This window comes from Ovis canadensis, chromosome 15, assembly GCF_042477335.2.
Source record: "Ovis canadensis isolate MfBH-ARS-UI-01 breed Bighorn chromosome 15, ARS-UI_OviCan_v2, whole genome shotgun sequence".
Classification (NCBI taxonomy): Eukaryota; Metazoa; Chordata; class Mammalia; order Artiodactyla; family Bovidae; genus Ovis; species Ovis canadensis.
The window spans coordinates 74,116,664-74,133,228 of NC_091259.1; the positions used below are offsets into that span (position 1 = coordinate 74,116,664).

Below are 16,565 nucleotides of genomic sequence, written 5' to 3' on the forward strand. Positions count from 1 at the left end.
GGACAGTCAGTGGCAATTGCTGTATGGTGCAGGGAGCGCAAATCTAGCACTCTGTGGCAACCTAGAGGGTGCGGTGGGTGGGAGGTTTAAGACGGAGGGGACATGTGTATACCTATGGCTGATTCATGTTGATGTATGGCAGAAGCCAACACAGTATTGTAAAGTAATTATTCTCCAATTAAGAATAAATAAATTTAAAAAAAATTAAAGAGGGACCACAAAGTTAAATGCTAAAGGAAACTTTTGTCCAAAATGTTAAAGCATGTAAATGTAAAACACCATATATGTATGTTTTTCTTGAGTATTTTTAGGAAAGTCTTCTTAAGAAGGAAGGAGATGCATGTAGGTATTCTCCCTGAATTGAGGGTTTGAAAACAAAATGCTTTTCACCTCTACAAATGAATGTATATTTATCTATTTTTATTCATAGTAGGAAATTAGAAAATATAGAGAGGCACCAAAACATGTGCACACACACAACAAAACAGAAAACGTACTCTTGCTCTGGCAGTAAAATGTTTAGCCACTCTGTGGTCATTCAGAATGAAAGTTATGTTTCTCCTTCTCCCTTGCAATTGGGTATAGCCATTTGACTAAGTATGTGCCTGAAAGAAGTAAGGGGAACTGATGTGTGTAACTTTGAAGTCACATCCTCAGGAAACATACCCTGGACTCTTTTTGTTTCATTTCCCCTGGCTCGAACTAGGCAATCATTGGAGCAATTCCATAGACCCAGAGGTGGAAGCCCTATGCTGAGGATGGCAGGGCACCCCACCAGCCTGGATCCCTGCATCGTCTCATGGAGCAGAGCCTGCCCACCTGCCCCATGAGGAATAAAATGAGAGAGAAATTAAATTCCTGTTTCAGCTGTTTGTTTTGGTGCTTCCTCCATTTAGTAGCTTAAACTGAACCTTGGCGAGTAACAGAGGGAAGCAGACATCCATGCTTTCTTCTTCTCTTTTCTTCATCCTCTTTCTTGAAGCAAGGGTGCTTCGTCCTGGATCGTGTGGAGAAAGGTGGTTCCTTAAAAATGCCAGAGCAGAAAGATAGAAGGAGCCTGGGTTCTAGGATGACTTTGTGGAGCAGAACAAGCATATTAGCCCTGAATTATCTCTACTTGTACTATTACATGAACGAGAAATAAACTTCTGTCTAGTTTAACCAGTTGTTACTTTGGGTATCTGTTTAACGTAGGCAAACATAATATCCAATTAATAAAACCATAATCCTGTGTCTTAAGAGATAAACCATGGGCATATTATATATCCTTCTTGAATTTTTCTTTTAGTTAATTTGTATATATGAAAGGCAGTGCCAAAGAATGCTCAAACTACTGCACAATTGCACTCATCTCACACACTAGTAAAGTAATGCTCAAAATTCTCCAAGCCAGGCTTCAGTAGTATGTGAACCGTGAACGTTCAGATGTTCAAGCTGGTTTTACAAAAGGCAGAGGAACCAGAGATCAAATTGCCAACATCTGCTTTATCATTGAAAAAGCAAGAGAGTTCCAGAAAAAACATCTACTTCGGCTTTACTGACCATGCCAAAGCCTTTGATTGTGTGGATCACAACAAATTGTGGAAAATTCTTCAAGAGATGGTAATACCAGACCACCTGACTTGCCTCTTGAGAAATCTGTATGCAGGTCAAGAAGCAACAGTTAGAACTGGACATGGAACAACAGACTGGTTCCAAATAGGAAAAGGAGTACGTCAAGGCTGTATATTGTCACCCTGCTTATTTAACTTCTGTGCACAGTACATCATGAGAAACGCTGGGCTGGAGGAAGCACAAGCTGGAATCAAGATTGCCGGGAGAAATATCAATAACTTCAGATATGCAGATGACACCACCCTTATGGCAGAAAGTGAAGAACTAAAGAGCCTGTTGATGAAAGTGAAAGAGGAGAGCGAAAAAGTTGGCGTAAAGCTCAACATTCAGAAAACGAAGATCATGGCATCTGGTCCCATCACTTCATAGGAAATAGATGGGGAAACAGTGGCAGACTTTATTTTTTTGAGCTCCAAAATCGTTGCAGATGGTGCTGTAGCCATAAAATTAAAAGAGGCTTACTCCTTGGAAGGAAAGTTATGACCAACCTAGACAGGATATTAAAGATCAGAGACATTACTTTGCCAACAAAGATCCGTCTAGTCAAGGCTATGGTTTTTCCAGTAGTCATGTATGAATGTGAGAGTTGGACTATAAAGAAAGCTGAGCAGTGAGGAATTGATGCTTTTGAACTGTGGTGTTGGAGAAGACTCTTGAGAGTCCCTTGGACTGCAAGGAGATCCAACCAGTACATCCTAAAGGAGATCAGTCCTGAGTGCTCATCAGATGGACTGATGTTGAAGCTGAAGCTGGAATACTTTGGCCACCTGATGCGAAGAGCTGACTCGTTGGAAAAGACCCTGATGCTGGGAAAGATTGGGAACTGGAGGAGAAGGGGACAACAGAGTATGAGATGGTTGGATGGCATCACCGACTCAATGGACATGCTGGTGCTGCTGCTAAGGCACTTCAGTTGTGTCTGACTCTGTGCGACCCCATAGATGGCAGCCTACCAGGCTCTTCCATCCATGGGATTTTCTAGGCAAGAGTACTGGAGTGGGGTGCTATCGCCTTCTCCAATGAGTTTGGGTAAACTCCGGGAGTTGGTGATGGACAGGGAGGCCTGGCATGCTGCGGTCCATGGGGTTGCAGAGTCAGGCATGGCTGAGCGACTAAATTGAACTGAACACAGTTATTGGATTTCCCAGGTGGTGCAGTGGTAGAGAATCTGTATGCCAGCGCAGGAGCTGCAGGAGATATGGGTTGGATCCCTGGGTTGGGAAGATCCCCTGGAGGAGGACATGACAACCTCTCCAGTATTCTTGCCTGAAGAATCCTATGGACAGAGGAGCCTGGTGGGCCACAGTCCATAGGGTCGCAAAGAGTCAGACACGACTAAAGTGACTGAGCAGACACAGGAAGGTCAAATCTGAATGAAGATTGGAAGGAAGTGAGGAAGTTAAACCTGCAGAGACTTGAGGGAAAAGCACCCGAGGCCAGTGAAACAACAGTGCAGAGGCCTAGAGAGAGCGGTACCCGGCCTGGCTGAAGAACAGTGCGGAGGCCAGAGTGGCCCGATTGGGGGAGAAGCGAGGAGAAGCTGACATCAAAGGCTATGGAGGTGGGGGTGGACGAGGCATAGTAGCTTGGTAGGTCCTTGAATGACTTTGGTCATATTGTATTATTATTTTTTTAGTAGCTACATTTTTGCACCCTTCTTATTTATGGTCTTTGAATAAATTTTTTATGCATGGAAATGCTGGTTCAAAGATATGCAAAAATGTAAGGCCTTGATTAAGTAAAAAAATTTCAAGGGAATAGATCAGACATTTTTGGCTTTGTAGTGAAATCTTTGCCCACATAATTATTTTTTTGGATAAATTCTTAGACATAGAAATGCTGCTGAAAGATATGCAAACTGTTATGCCTTTGAGTGAGTAAAAGTTTTAAGGAGATAAATTCTGTTTCTCTTAGGCAGAGGTCATGACCTTTAACTTTCTCAATTCCTGGTTTGCCAGCCTAGCATGGCACAGAGCACACAGAGGTCTCACTGGGTAAAGTGTACTGCGTCAGTCCACCTTCCAGTCTTAATCGTTACATGTCCTTAGGAAGGGGGAAAGGATATTTACCTTTCAGGAACTGTGAGTAAGTTTCTGACAGAGAGGTCCCTAATTCTGCTTAGGCTTACAGTTTAGTAGGAGGAGATCACCATGGAAAATTAAAGAAAGGCAATTGCAGATGATTTCAGTATGTTTGGAGAAGAGAACAGGGTCATGTTTCTAAGACTGTGACCATATGAGATGGTAAGATGATGAGAGAGTTATGTAGCTTCAATTAATATACGCATTTCTTCCCTTGTTGGGGTGTGAAGGGAAGCTGGAACTCCGTGGTTGGCTTTTGTTTTGATTTCAATATGTCTTGGCACCACAAAGGAATTGGATTAGTGATGGTGGTCTTTGGATCAAACTCAGTATTTGAATCAAGGGGGTGCCAAATGTGGAAACGATCCAACTGTCCATTAACTGGTGAATGGCAAAAAAAATGTCTATGAAGATAATGGAATAGTTCTTGACTATAAAAAGAAATTAAATACTAATATATACTACAATGTGGATGACCCTCAAAGATTTCATATTAAGTGAGGAACCCAACTACAAAAGAGAATAGGTACCATTTATATGGAATATCTAGGAAAGGCAACTCTGTAGCTTTAAAAAGTAGATTAGTGGTTGCTGGTGTTTGGCAGTAGGAATGGAGAGTGACTGCAGATGAGTATCTGAGACTTTTGGGGATGATGGAGATGATCTAAAATGTAATTGTGGTGATGGTTGGACAACCCCATATATTTATTAAAAATTATTGAACTGTACACTTAAGTGACTGCTTGCTCCTTGGAAGGAAAGCATGACAAACCTAGACAGCATATTAAAAAGACCAGACATCTCTTTGCAGCAAAAGTCTGTATAGTCAAAGCTGTGGTTTTTCCGGTAGTCATGTATGGCTGTGAGAGCTGGATCATAAAGAAGGCTGAGTGATGAAGAATTGATGCTTTCAAACTGTGGTGTTGGAGAAGACTCTTGAGAGTCCCTTGGACTGCAAGGAGATCAAACCAGTCAATCCTAAAGGAAATCAACCCTGAATTTCCTTTGGAAGGACTGCCGCGGAAGCTGAAGCTCCATTACTTTGGCCACCTGATGCAAACAGCTGACCTATTGGAAAAGACCCTGATGCTGGAAAGATTGAAGGCAAAAGGAGAAAGAGGGTAGCAGAGGATGAAATGGTTAGGTAGCATCACTGACTCAATGAACATGAGTTTGTGCAAACTCCAGGAGATAGTGGAGGACAGGGAAGACTGGTGTGCTCCAGTCCATGGGATCACAGAGTCAGGCACGACTTAGTGACTGAATAACAACAAGGCTATGGTTTTCCCGGTGGTCATGTATGGATGTGAGAGTTGGACTGTGAAGAAAGCTGAGCGCTGAAGAATTGATGCTTTTGAACTGTGGTGTTGGAGAAGACTCTTGAGTCCCTTGGACTGCAAGGAGATCCAACCAATCCATCCTAAGGGAAATCAGTACTGAATATTCATTGGGAGGAATGATGCTAAAGCTGAAACTCCAGTACTTTGGCCACCTCATGCGAAGAGTTGACTCACTGGAAAAGACTCTGATGCTGGGAGGGATTGGGGGCAGGAGGAGAAGGGGATGACAGAGGATGAGATGGCTGGATGGCATCACCGACTCGATGGACATGAGTTTGAGTGAACTCTGGGAGTTGGTGATGGACAGGGAGGCCTGGCGTGCTGTGATTCCTGGGGTCGCAAATAGTTGTACACGACTGAGTGACTGAACTGAACTGAACAACAACAACACACTTAAGTGAATTCTGCAAATATACTTCAATGAAGCTATGGAGAGGTAGTGTTACTGTTCATAGACACCTAGATTCTTACCTGAGTTCTTCACTGGATGAGCATATAGCCTTGTGACTCTGGATCTGGCTGAAAAACTCGGAGGGTCCTGCTTGTCATAATTATTTCCTACCAGGAAAATAAACCATATGTGCATAGACTTGACCTGGAGGAGGGCATGGCCACCCTCTCCAGTACTCCTGTCTGGAGAATCCCATGGACAGAGGAGCCTGACAGGCTGCAGTCTATAGGTTCACACAGAGTCAGACATGACTGAAGCGACTCAGCAGCAGCAGCAGCATAGACTTGAAAATTTTAGGTAGATAAAGACTGTGATACAAAAAAGAAACAAACTTCCCAGATGGCACAGTATCCTACCTTGTGTAGACAGTGTCACTAACGGGTCAGCCTGTTAGGGATTCTGGGAGCTCAGGGAAGCTGTGCTCACATATGCTGCATCTGTACCCATGCTGGCCAGCTCCCTTCTGCAGCCTCGAATGAAGCTGTTGCAAGGGGAACTTGTCTTATGGGATGATACATGCAGCCTCTCTGCAGCACAGTGTGATCCATTTGACAGATTGCAAGCATGCTGCAATACCTACCACCACCACCACCACCACCACAGAGATTGTTTTTTTGTTTTTGTTTTTGTTCACAATAAACTCTGGAAAATTCTGAAAGAGATGGGAATACCAGACCACCTAACCTGCCTCTTGAGAAATCTGTATGCAGGTCAGGAAGCAACAGAACTGGACATGGAACAACAGACTGGTTCCAAATAGGAAAAGGAGTACGTCAAGGCTGTATATTGTCACCCTGCTTATTTAACTTCTATGCAGAGTACATCATGAGAAACGCTGGGCGGGAAGAAACACAAGCTGGAATCAAGATTGCCAGGAGAAATATCAATAACCTCAGATATGCAGATGACACCACCCTTATGGCAGAAAGTGAAGAGGAGCTAAAAAGCCTGTTGATGAAAGAGGTTTTTCCTGTGGTCATGTATGGATGCGAGAGTTGGACTGTGAAGAAGGCTGAGCACCGAAGAATTGATGCTTTTGAACTGTGGTGCTGGAGAAAACTCTTGAGAGTCCCTTGGACTGCAAGGAGATCCAACCAGTCCATTGTGAAGGAGATCAACCCTGGGATTTCTTTGGAAGGAATGATGCTAAAGCTGAAACTCCAGTACTTTGGCCACCTCATGTGAAGAGTTGACTCATTGGAAAAGACTCTGATGCTGGGAGGGATTGGGGGCAGGAGGAGAAGGGGACGACTGAGGATGAGATGGCTGGATGGCATCATGGACTTGATGGACGTGAGTCTGAGTGAACCCCGGGAGATGGTGATGAACAGGGAGGCCTGGTGTGCTGCGATTCATGGGGTCGCAAAGAGTCGGACATGCCTGAACAACTGAACTGAACTGAACTGAGGGCATGCCAAATGAAATTAAGAGAATAGTATAGATTGCCATGGAAAGATCAGGTGAACCATCTGAGACATCTCGCGGGAGAAACATAACCACTTGGAGACAGAGTCTTCATTTCTGTTCTAGAAACACAAGAAGAACCCACTTTGTGAACTCTTTTCTCCTTTCTAAACTGTTACTGAGGCTCCCTTTACTTCTCACTTGGATTGTTGGGGTAACGTCGTACTTTTTACCTCCAGTACCTAAAGCACTCTCTTGCATTCCATCCAGTTCATTTCCTTGGACCTTGGTCTATATGACTCCCTAGGGCCTTGGTATAGTGCAGAGTTTTTGTCAGGCCCTGTAAGTAGCAGGCCTTCCTGCATCGCCCAGTATGTACTCCTGTCTTCCTGGAGGTGTGGTGGTTCTTCCATGTGCAGTTCTTCTTCTGTGGGATAGCTCTGCACAGGGTTCACCTGCTGAAATCGTGGCCAGTTTTCAGAGTCTAGCTCAGACTCCGCCTTCCTATATGAAGTCCTTTGTGATTCTCCTAAACCAACCATGACTTCACCCTTCTCCTTACAACCTCTCCTTTTGTTGTTTAGTTGCTAAGTCGTGTCTGACTCTTCTTGTGACCTCATGACTGTAGCCCTCCAGGCTCCTCTGTCCATGGGATTTCCCAGGCAAGAATACTGAAGTGGGTTGCCATTTCCTGCCAGAGGATCTTCCCCACCCAGGCATCCATCCTGCGTCTCCTGCATTGGCAGGTGGGTTCTTTACCCCTGAGCCACCAGGGAAGTCCATCCTCTGCCTTAGTTGTGTTCTAGCTGAGTGGTTTGCAAACCTGGCTTGGCGTCTTAGTCTGTAGACTCGGTCAGGGCAGGGACTGGGTCTTCCCCGTCTTGATCGCATTGCACATATTCGATGTTCAGAATACAACCTCTGGGTTGAATGAACTGCATAATTCAGCTACCACTCAGCTTTTCTCCCTGAAAATAAACTTACAGCAACTTTACATTCGCTTCACTTTTTTTTTTTTTTCCTCCCTGAAAGCACCTAACACTGGACATTGCAAAAATGTCAACTTTCAATTCTGGTTTCCTCAGTGTGTATGCCCAGCAGTAGGACTGCTGGGTCATAAGGCAGTTCTATTTCCAGTTTTTTAAGGAATCTCCACACTGCTGGGCATACACACCGAGGAAACCAGAATTGAACGAGACACGTGTACCCCAATGTTCATCGCAGCACTGTTTATAATAGCCAGGAGATGGAAGCAACCTAGATGTCCATCAGCAGATGAATGGATAAGAAAGCTGTGGTACATATACACAGTGGAGTATTACTCAGCCATTAAAAAGAATACATTTGAGTCAGTTCTGATGAGGTGGATGAAACTGGAGCCGATTATACAGAGTGAAGTATGTCAGAAAGAAAAACACAAATACAGTATACTAACACATATATATGGAATTTAGAAAGATGGTAATGATAACCCTGTATGCGAGACAGCAAAAGAGACACAGATGTATAGAACAGTCTTTTGGACTCTGTGGGTGACGGAGAGGGTGGGATGATTTGGGAGAATGGCATTGAAACATGTATAATATCATATAAGAAACGAATCACCAGTCTAAGTTTGATGCAGGATACATGATGCTTGGGGCTGGTGCACTGGGATGACCCAGAGAGATGGTATGGGGAGGTAGGTGGGAGGGGGGATTCAGGATTGGGAACACGTGTACACCCGTGGTGGATTCATGTTGATGTATGACAAAACCAATACAGTATTGTAAAGTAAAATAAAGTAAAATTTTTAAAAAAATCAACTGCTATTGTGTCCCTCATCTTGGACTTTTGACACACTTTTTTCTTTTTCTTTTTTCACTGAGCTAGGGTTGTACATTTGTGTCCTGGCAGCTTGAGAGCTCTGACTGTGAATAATGAGTCAGTTACCATCCAGCCTCAGGGAAAGCACAGTGATCTCTGGCTGGCCAGGCTGAGGCAAGTCCCTCTTCCCTGCGCCCTTTCCAGTGAAGAACATGAAACAGTTGAAATTCAGAGTGCTGCAAAGGGAATTTAGGCAAAACCGTTGTCTGCTGAATTTAGCTTCTTTGGATTTATTCTGGTTTTTGATTGATTGGCTTTTAAACTGCTTATTTAATCCTAATGACTCTCGCTCCAGGGGCGGCCAGATACCAAGGAACACGTGATTAAGAAGCAGTGGCGTGAAGTAGTTTGGCTGGGCAAATGAAGAGCCGATGTTGTCCAGAGAAACATTGCTCTAGGCTAGGAATGTGATGTGAAAATCACCCCCCTGATTTTCAAAGGACCCAACCTTGTTATAAGCATGAATGCTTATCCTGTACACTCTTGTCAGAAGGCTTTTTGCAGCTACCCAGTGTTGCACAGAATTTTGCACCACCCCCCCATGAATTTTTCTTTCCTTATAGCAACATATTCAATATCACTTCATGACTGGGAACATGCTCTTGATTTATATCACTGTTGACCATGGTGCAGAAAAACAGACTCTTAGGGGTTGCCAGGAGGATTAGATCATGAATTCTGATGTTGGTTGGGTTGATTTCTGAAAACTTTCCCAGAAGCCTAAACTTTCTTCTCAGCTCATGGACACTAGTCCAGCCTTTGAATGGGGGAATTTGAATTTTTAAAAATTTCTTTTGAAACTGAGTTCTCTGAAATAGATTGCTTTCATCTGGAATATACAGTCAATTTATGATAGGTGTTTAATTTATCAAGGTATCAGTAGTTTCAACCCTTTTCCAGGAGAGTAAACTTTTTCTTTGGCCTGAAAATAGACACAATAGGTATAGTTGGTAGCCTTGCAAGGAAAATCTGTTGGAAGCTTGTCTGTTTGGTATCAAAAGAAAATTGAAATTCCACTGCTTCAGAATAATGAAACTTTTAGGAAAAAAAAATACAACCTTTGTTTCATGTATATTGAAGTTTTGACTCAGAAATACCCAAAAGAAATGCTCTTTAAGGTCTCAAAAACCGACTTGTTCTCTGAAATATTGCTGTTATATTTCTTAAGTGTATTATGTCTGACACTTATTTCAAAGCAAGAAACATTAGGGATCAGATGAAAGGGTGGAAAAAGACTCTGATAAAAAACAGAAACAGCAGAATATGAGACACACGCTTGGATGGGATATGTGGATCGCCACCAGAATCACTCTGGGAGGCAACATCTGGCACTCGAATCAGGCTTTAGGCCACTTTGGTTCCTGGGCTGTGCCATCATCTGCAATTTTGTTATTATCATATTGAAAAGGAACTTTTCCCCTATCTTATTCTGCACCTCATGCAAAGAGTTGACTCATTGGAAAAGACTCTGATGCTGGGAGGGATTGGGGGCAAGAGGAGAAGGGGATGACAGAGGATGAAATGGCTGGATGGCATCACTGACTCGATGGACGTGAGTCTGAGTGAACTCCGGGAGTTGGTGATGGACAGGGAGGCCTGGCGTGCTGCGATTCGTGGGGTCGTAAAGAGTTGGACACGACTGAGCGACTGAACTGAACTGAACTGATTCTGCCCAGAGATTAATTTTTCTTTGCTTTTGTTTTTTAAAATGATGAAAGCCTTTGTAAGACGCACTTTGGGGTCTTTGGAGTAAAGCAGTATGTACTCTTGTGAAACTGCTTTCAAGGTTTAGGAAGGAGTCTTCAAGTGTAGGTTGAGTCAGACAGAGAATGAGTACTTTTTCTGCATCTTTCGGTATTTTAAAAATGAAAATTCTATGTGTACAATAAGAAGAAGTTTTAAAAGAGTGAATGAGAAGTTTTGTTCGATCTGACACCTGAACAGTCGTTCCACATCAGCATCAGAAGCCAGGACTTCATTATATTTTGCTCTTTATTTCAAAGGAGTTTCATCTGGTTATCTGTCAGATAACCTGGTGTTTTATTGGAAATGGCAGAGGAGTACACTGAGTGATTACGAGAACAAATACAACTTGTCCTTAGAGAGCATCTGTTCTTCCCAGACGTGACTGTGCTTTTCAAATATGTAAGTCAATAGATTATTACAGTAACGTTGTGCTGGGTACACAGTATTTTCTCTGGAAATACTAGACTTAGGTTGTTCTAGACTTAAAGGATGGGCTTCCCAGGTGCCAAGTGTAAAGAATCTGCCTGCCAGTGCAGGAGATGGAAGAGATGCCGGTTCCATCCCTGGGCGGGGGAAGATCCTCTGGAGAAGGAAATGGCAACCCACTCCAGTATTCCTTCCTGGAAAATTCCATGGACAGAGGAAGCTGGTGTGCTTATAGTCGATGGGGTCTCAAAGAGTTGGACATGATTGAAGTGACTTAGCATGCACACGTGCACCTTACCTCTGTTCCCCAATAGTACTTCTGTGTTAAATGTCCTGCAGACAGCCCTACAAGTCTTAATTCTACCAAAATGAGGTATTCAGAAACAGACAAAGGATTCTGGCCACCTTGCACCAGGCTGAGGTCATTAGAACACAAATCCCACTGATTTCAGTGGGCCTCCTCTTGCCCACACCTCCCGTCCAATCAGTTCAGGACACAGAGCACTGAGCTGCGTCCTGTCACATAGCAGTGTCCCACTAGCCATCTATTTCACACATGGCAGTGAATCTGTGCCAGTGCTACGCTCCCAGTTAAGTTGCATAGCACAGTAAGTGGTTAGGAAGGGTGGGTTCAAATCCCCACTTGGCTACTTACCAGCTGTGTCACTTTGAACAGGGTACTTAGGCTCTCTGTAGGCCTTGATTTCTTCATCTGAAAAATGGGGATACTAACAGTACCTACCTCTACAGCAGTTGCAAGGTTTAAATGAGATTTATGAGATGCATATAAAAGACTGTCTGACACTCAAGTAAGTGTTAACCCTTATTTATTTTAATATTACTGCTAATATTAAAACTAATTTAATGGCTTAAGCCCTGGCCGCAGGGTAGTTGGCTCACTAGCCCTTTCACCTGTTGCTCTGACTCTCGCCCACATGTTAGCCTACGTTTGTAGCTGCCCCGGGTACGTTTCCCTCAGTCTCCTCTGGAGCCTCAAATGCAACTTGGGACAAAGGTTAATTTGTCCTCTCTCATCTGAATTTATCCCCCACATTTCTGTTAATGGCACCATGTTATCATAATTTTCTCTTAATTTAGGATGAAATCTTAGACTCTTTCCTTATCCTAAGGACAAAATCATGAATATGCAAAGATTTAGTACAAAGGTATTTACTGTTACAGTTTAAATAATTGAGAATATGAATTGGTTAAATAAACTATGTTAAATATATACAATGGAATTCTCTACAGTCATTAAAATTACACAGAAGAATATGCAATAATATGGAAAAGATATTCTCAAGTTGACTTATAATATGGTATGTATCGTACAGTTCCATTTTTGTTTTAGAAGTTTATGGATGCATAGATAAAAGATGAGAAAAATAGTCACTGAAAAAATTGTTTTGTAGCATTTCTGTCTTGTAGGATTATGTGTGATATTCTAATTTTAATTTTTTTCTCTTACAAATTTTCTAAAATCATCTGTATGTTGCTTCCATATTTTTACTTTTATTTTTAAAATTTATTTATTTTAATTGGAGGCTAATTACTTTACAATATTGTATTGGTTTTACCATACGTTGACATGAATCAGCCATGGGTGTACATGTGTTCTCCATCCTGAACCCCCCTCCTCCTCCCTCCCCATCCCATCCCTCAGGGTCATCCCAGTGTTCCAGCTCTGAGCATCCTGTATGATGCATCGAACCTGGACTGCGATCTGTTTCTCATATGATAATATACATGTTTCAGTGCTATTCTCTCAGATCATCCCACCCTCGCCCTCTCCCACAGAGTCCAAAAGACTGTTCTATACATCGGTGTCTCTTTTGCTGTCTTGCATATAGGGTCATCGTTACCATCTTTCTAAATTCCATATATATGTGTTAGTATACTGTATTGGTGTTTTTCTTTCTGAGAAAAAAACCCCTCAAATTTAGAAAAAAAAAAAAAAGAGAGATGGGTAATGTCTACTGCTGCCAAGTCACTTCAGTCGTGTCCGACTCTGTGCGCGACCCCAGAGACGGCAGCCCACCAGGCTCCTCCGTCCCTGGGATTCTCCAGACAAGAACACTGGAGTGAGTTGCCATTTCCTTCTCCAATGCATGAAAGTGAAAAGTGAAAGTGAAGTCGCTCAGTCACGTTAGACTTCTAGCGATCCCATGGACTGCAGCCTACTAGGCTCCTCCGTCCATGGGTTTTTCCAGGCAAGAGTACTGGAGTGGGTTGCCATTGCCTTCTCCGGGTAATGTCTAAGAGTCTTGCAAATACTGTATTTTATTGACCTTTTAACGCAGGCTGAGAACAATGCTGGATACATAGTAAGCTCTTATAAATGTTTGTTGAATAGTGAATAAAATAGTGTTGTCTTTTATGCATTTTTAGAAATAACTTTATAGGTTAAGAGTACTTAATGCTTCAAGCATTCAGTTTGTAGATGTCCTTGAAAAGTTTTCTGTTGCTGTTTGGAAGAAAAATTCCCAATAAACACAAAATAAACTAGACTGGATGTGGTGGGTGTTTTTTAATATTAAGTAATTTATCATTTCAGAGAATATGACCAAAAGAGAAGCCTTTGGAGCTAATTCTTCAGAAAACAATTTTACTTCAGTAAAATTTACCCAGAGAAATGAACCAAATGATCACCGTCTTAGCAATAAAGCCATCTTTCTTCGTACTTCATCACAGTGTTCGGAAGAGGAGCAGGTACTACCATAGCACATTTATGGAAGCAGAGAAAAAAATTCACCATGAATTTAAAACAAGAGACTGTAAGAATATAAAAAACACTGGACAGTTGTTGGATCAGTAACTCACACTCCTGATTTTAGAAGGAGAGCCCCGATTACTTAGCTGACAATCGTCATTACATTTCATGGTTTCAACAGCCAACTTATGATAATATCAGGATCTGCCATCTACAGATTTTTCTTGTAATTACTTCTATATTTTAGCTTATCTTCTGTTTGGGATAAAAGAGTTCCTTTTTATAATTCTCTGTGTAAATGGAGTTTCTTTTACTGTCGTGGTTTTAGTCCTTCAGACTTAAAGTAGAATGTGTTCTTGGTTTTTCCAAGAGTTGGTCAGTAAATAAATGTTAGATGCTGTCTTCCTAATCTTCAAGATTTCATAGACTATGCTCACATTCTTTCTAGCTATGTTTTTTTTAACAATCAAGGAATCCTAGTGGAAACTGTTCTATTTTTTTTAAGCCATTTGAGTTTCTACTTTATATCTCACATGTCTTCCCTGTGATATGGTGGATAGAATTGTATATGAGATTGTGGTTTTATGCAAGGCAAAAACATCTTCATGTTAGAAGTGTGTTTATATACAGTGAAGGCCTATAATTCTTTACTTCTAAAAATTATTCCAGAGAGACAGTTAAGGGACAAAACTTTTTTTTTTTCCTAGAAGATTTTCTGTCTATTGGCAATCAGTGGTAGTAGGAATTACATTTTCTGTTGAATCTTTAACCAGTATGTGCAAGGCAAAGAATTGTTTCACAATATTTTTTCCGCATAACTTGAAAGTGTTGTATTAGTGTTCTCTGCTTTGTCCTGCAGAGGTTCGTTGGATGGCATGGGAGCTGGGGAAATGAGAGGGGGAGTGTTCCTGTTTCACGCACGAGAAAACCGAGATGAAGTATGTTACTCTAAGGTGCACTGTAGATGGGCCTAGAGGTCAGAAGTAGAAGTCAGACCTCCTGAAACCTATTTCCTGACCACCACTATGACCTAGCAAATCTGCTGTCACTAAGGTGTGACGGTCTATCAAGCATAGCTAATGAACAGAAACCGGAAGGGGAGATCTGTGCCTGAAGGGCTGGAGACCAGCTCCTTTATTTTCTGTTATTTCAAGTTCCCATCAATATGTCTTCAGTGGTTTTTGTCTTGTTTTTCAGATAATGATAGATGATGGCCAAAAAGCTGGCAGTTCCTTTCAAGGGGATCTGAATCGAGCAGGGGAGGTGAAGGTGAGGCATGACTCAATTTTGTTCCATGGCCAAAACCCTAAAAAAGCACAAAAACCTCACAGGACTCATTTGCTATCTCCCATACAGATTTGGAAAATTCAGCAGATTTTGTCCATGTGATTTTTTTTTTTAATGGTGTTTGATTAAAAAAAAAAAAGATGTTTGATTATCTTCAACTGTCTTGGTTGGCTAGGTTCTGGATCTTTTTTCCTCAAAGCTTTAGAAATAGAAGTGGTGCTTCAATAGAGAAACATGACTCTCATTCCCCTGAACTTACACCATTAAGAGAAATGACAATATAACAGATTCTCAAGTTTTAGCGTTAAACCATCATTTGGAAGATAAGTTTTTGCTGTCACTTGGATGTCAGAAAATAACTGCAGTTATGTACTTAGAAGCAATGGAAGCTTCCATTTTTAATTCCTGTGTAAAAGCCATGGTCTGATAAGTAGAGTGGGGAAGAAAGACCTAGGCTGTATTTTGAATTCCAATGATGAAATCTAAATTTATGATTTTATGGTATTTTGTCATGCACATGTTTTAGATCATAAGCATAAAAGGCATTTCGACATCCTGCCTTTGCTAGGTCTGCCAGTGATGAAATCATTGTTTTAATTTACAGTCTTTGATGTTCACCTGAGATGAATCAGTTCATGTATGAAGTGTTAACATTTTGTTAATCTAAAATGTGTCATTGTCAGCTTGCTGTGGAAAGCAGTATTCCGCGTGGAATAGTTTTTCATTGAAATGCTGCTATTGTGTCTGTAAAGGTCATTTGCTCTGCTTTTTACCTTTGAAGTAATCTTCAGTTTTATTTGCTCGAAAGAGAACACTTGATTTTTTGCCCTGCTCTCCTTTCGTGTGGTTACCTGGGGCAGGATGATTTTGTTTCGAATGAACCTTCTCTCCTGCTTGCTTTAGTTTCTTCTCTCTTTGGGATTTAAAGCACACTGTTATGAGAATAGTCAGACCCACCACCATCGCTGGCCAGAGAAACAAGAGCAATAAAACAAAAACAAAAGACAGAGACACTGCTTTGGACTGTCTTGATGGTGGTATATATTCTGGGATAGAATCAGGAACAAAAACTTTTCAAAAACTCCCCAGACTGTATTTTTTCTTTCAGTCTAGAGATTTTATTATGGTGCCTACAAAATCCAGGCCAGCTTCTAAATTTACTGCTTCTTTCAGATGTCTCTGGGAAAGCACAGTGAACACAAAGGACTCTAGCTGGGACTCAAAAGTTAATGAGAAAATTGGATTCAGTTGCTCACTTGAGTGTTGTAGAAATGGATTCATTGATTCTTAACTGCATTTTTTTTTCCTCTAGGTCTGATTTGCATAAAAATGATATTAATCCTTTTCTAGGTAGACAATTTCCTTGATATAGAAGATTTAGACCTGGATGAAGAGATTAATCCTCAACTGAGCAAGGGTATGTTTTTTGTTTCCTTCCTACACTGCTTGACCTCTTTCTAGAAACTACATGTAAGACTTTAGACAGCTTTTCTTTTTTTTTCTTTCCCCTGGGTGGGTGGGCGTGGGGTGCAATTCTTACCCCTCCTTTCCCTGAGATACAGAAAACTGGAGTCCTGCAGTCTCTTTTTTTATTAATAAAGATTTCAGCTGAAAGGTCAAACAAAGCTTGTTGAAGGTTG

General features: G+C 41.7%; 1 protein-coding gene across 7 annotated transcripts in view; it reads left to right on the top strand.

Moving 5' to 3' along the window:
* IFTAP (intraflagellar transport associated protein) overlaps positions 1 to 16,565 on the top strand; it is a 79,208-nt gene that overhangs the window by 39,733 nt on the left and 22,910 nt on the right. For 5 of the 7 annotated variants that reach the window (XM_069555154.1, XM_069555156.1, XM_069555155.1 and 2 more), the window contains 3 exons: positions 13,483 to 13,637; positions 14,836 to 14,907; positions 16,276 to 16,342. In XM_069555154.1, the coding sequence (XP_069411255.1) occupies positions 13,483 to 13,637; positions 14,836 to 14,907; positions 16,276 to 16,342 (294 nt within the window). Of the gene's footprint in view, positions 1 to 7,474; positions 7,637 to 10,759; positions 10,902 to 13,482; positions 13,638 to 14,835; positions 14,908 to 16,275; positions 16,343 to 16,565 lie in introns of those variants that run through there. The other 2 variants (XM_069555159.1, XM_069555158.1) reach the window with 2 other exon arrangements.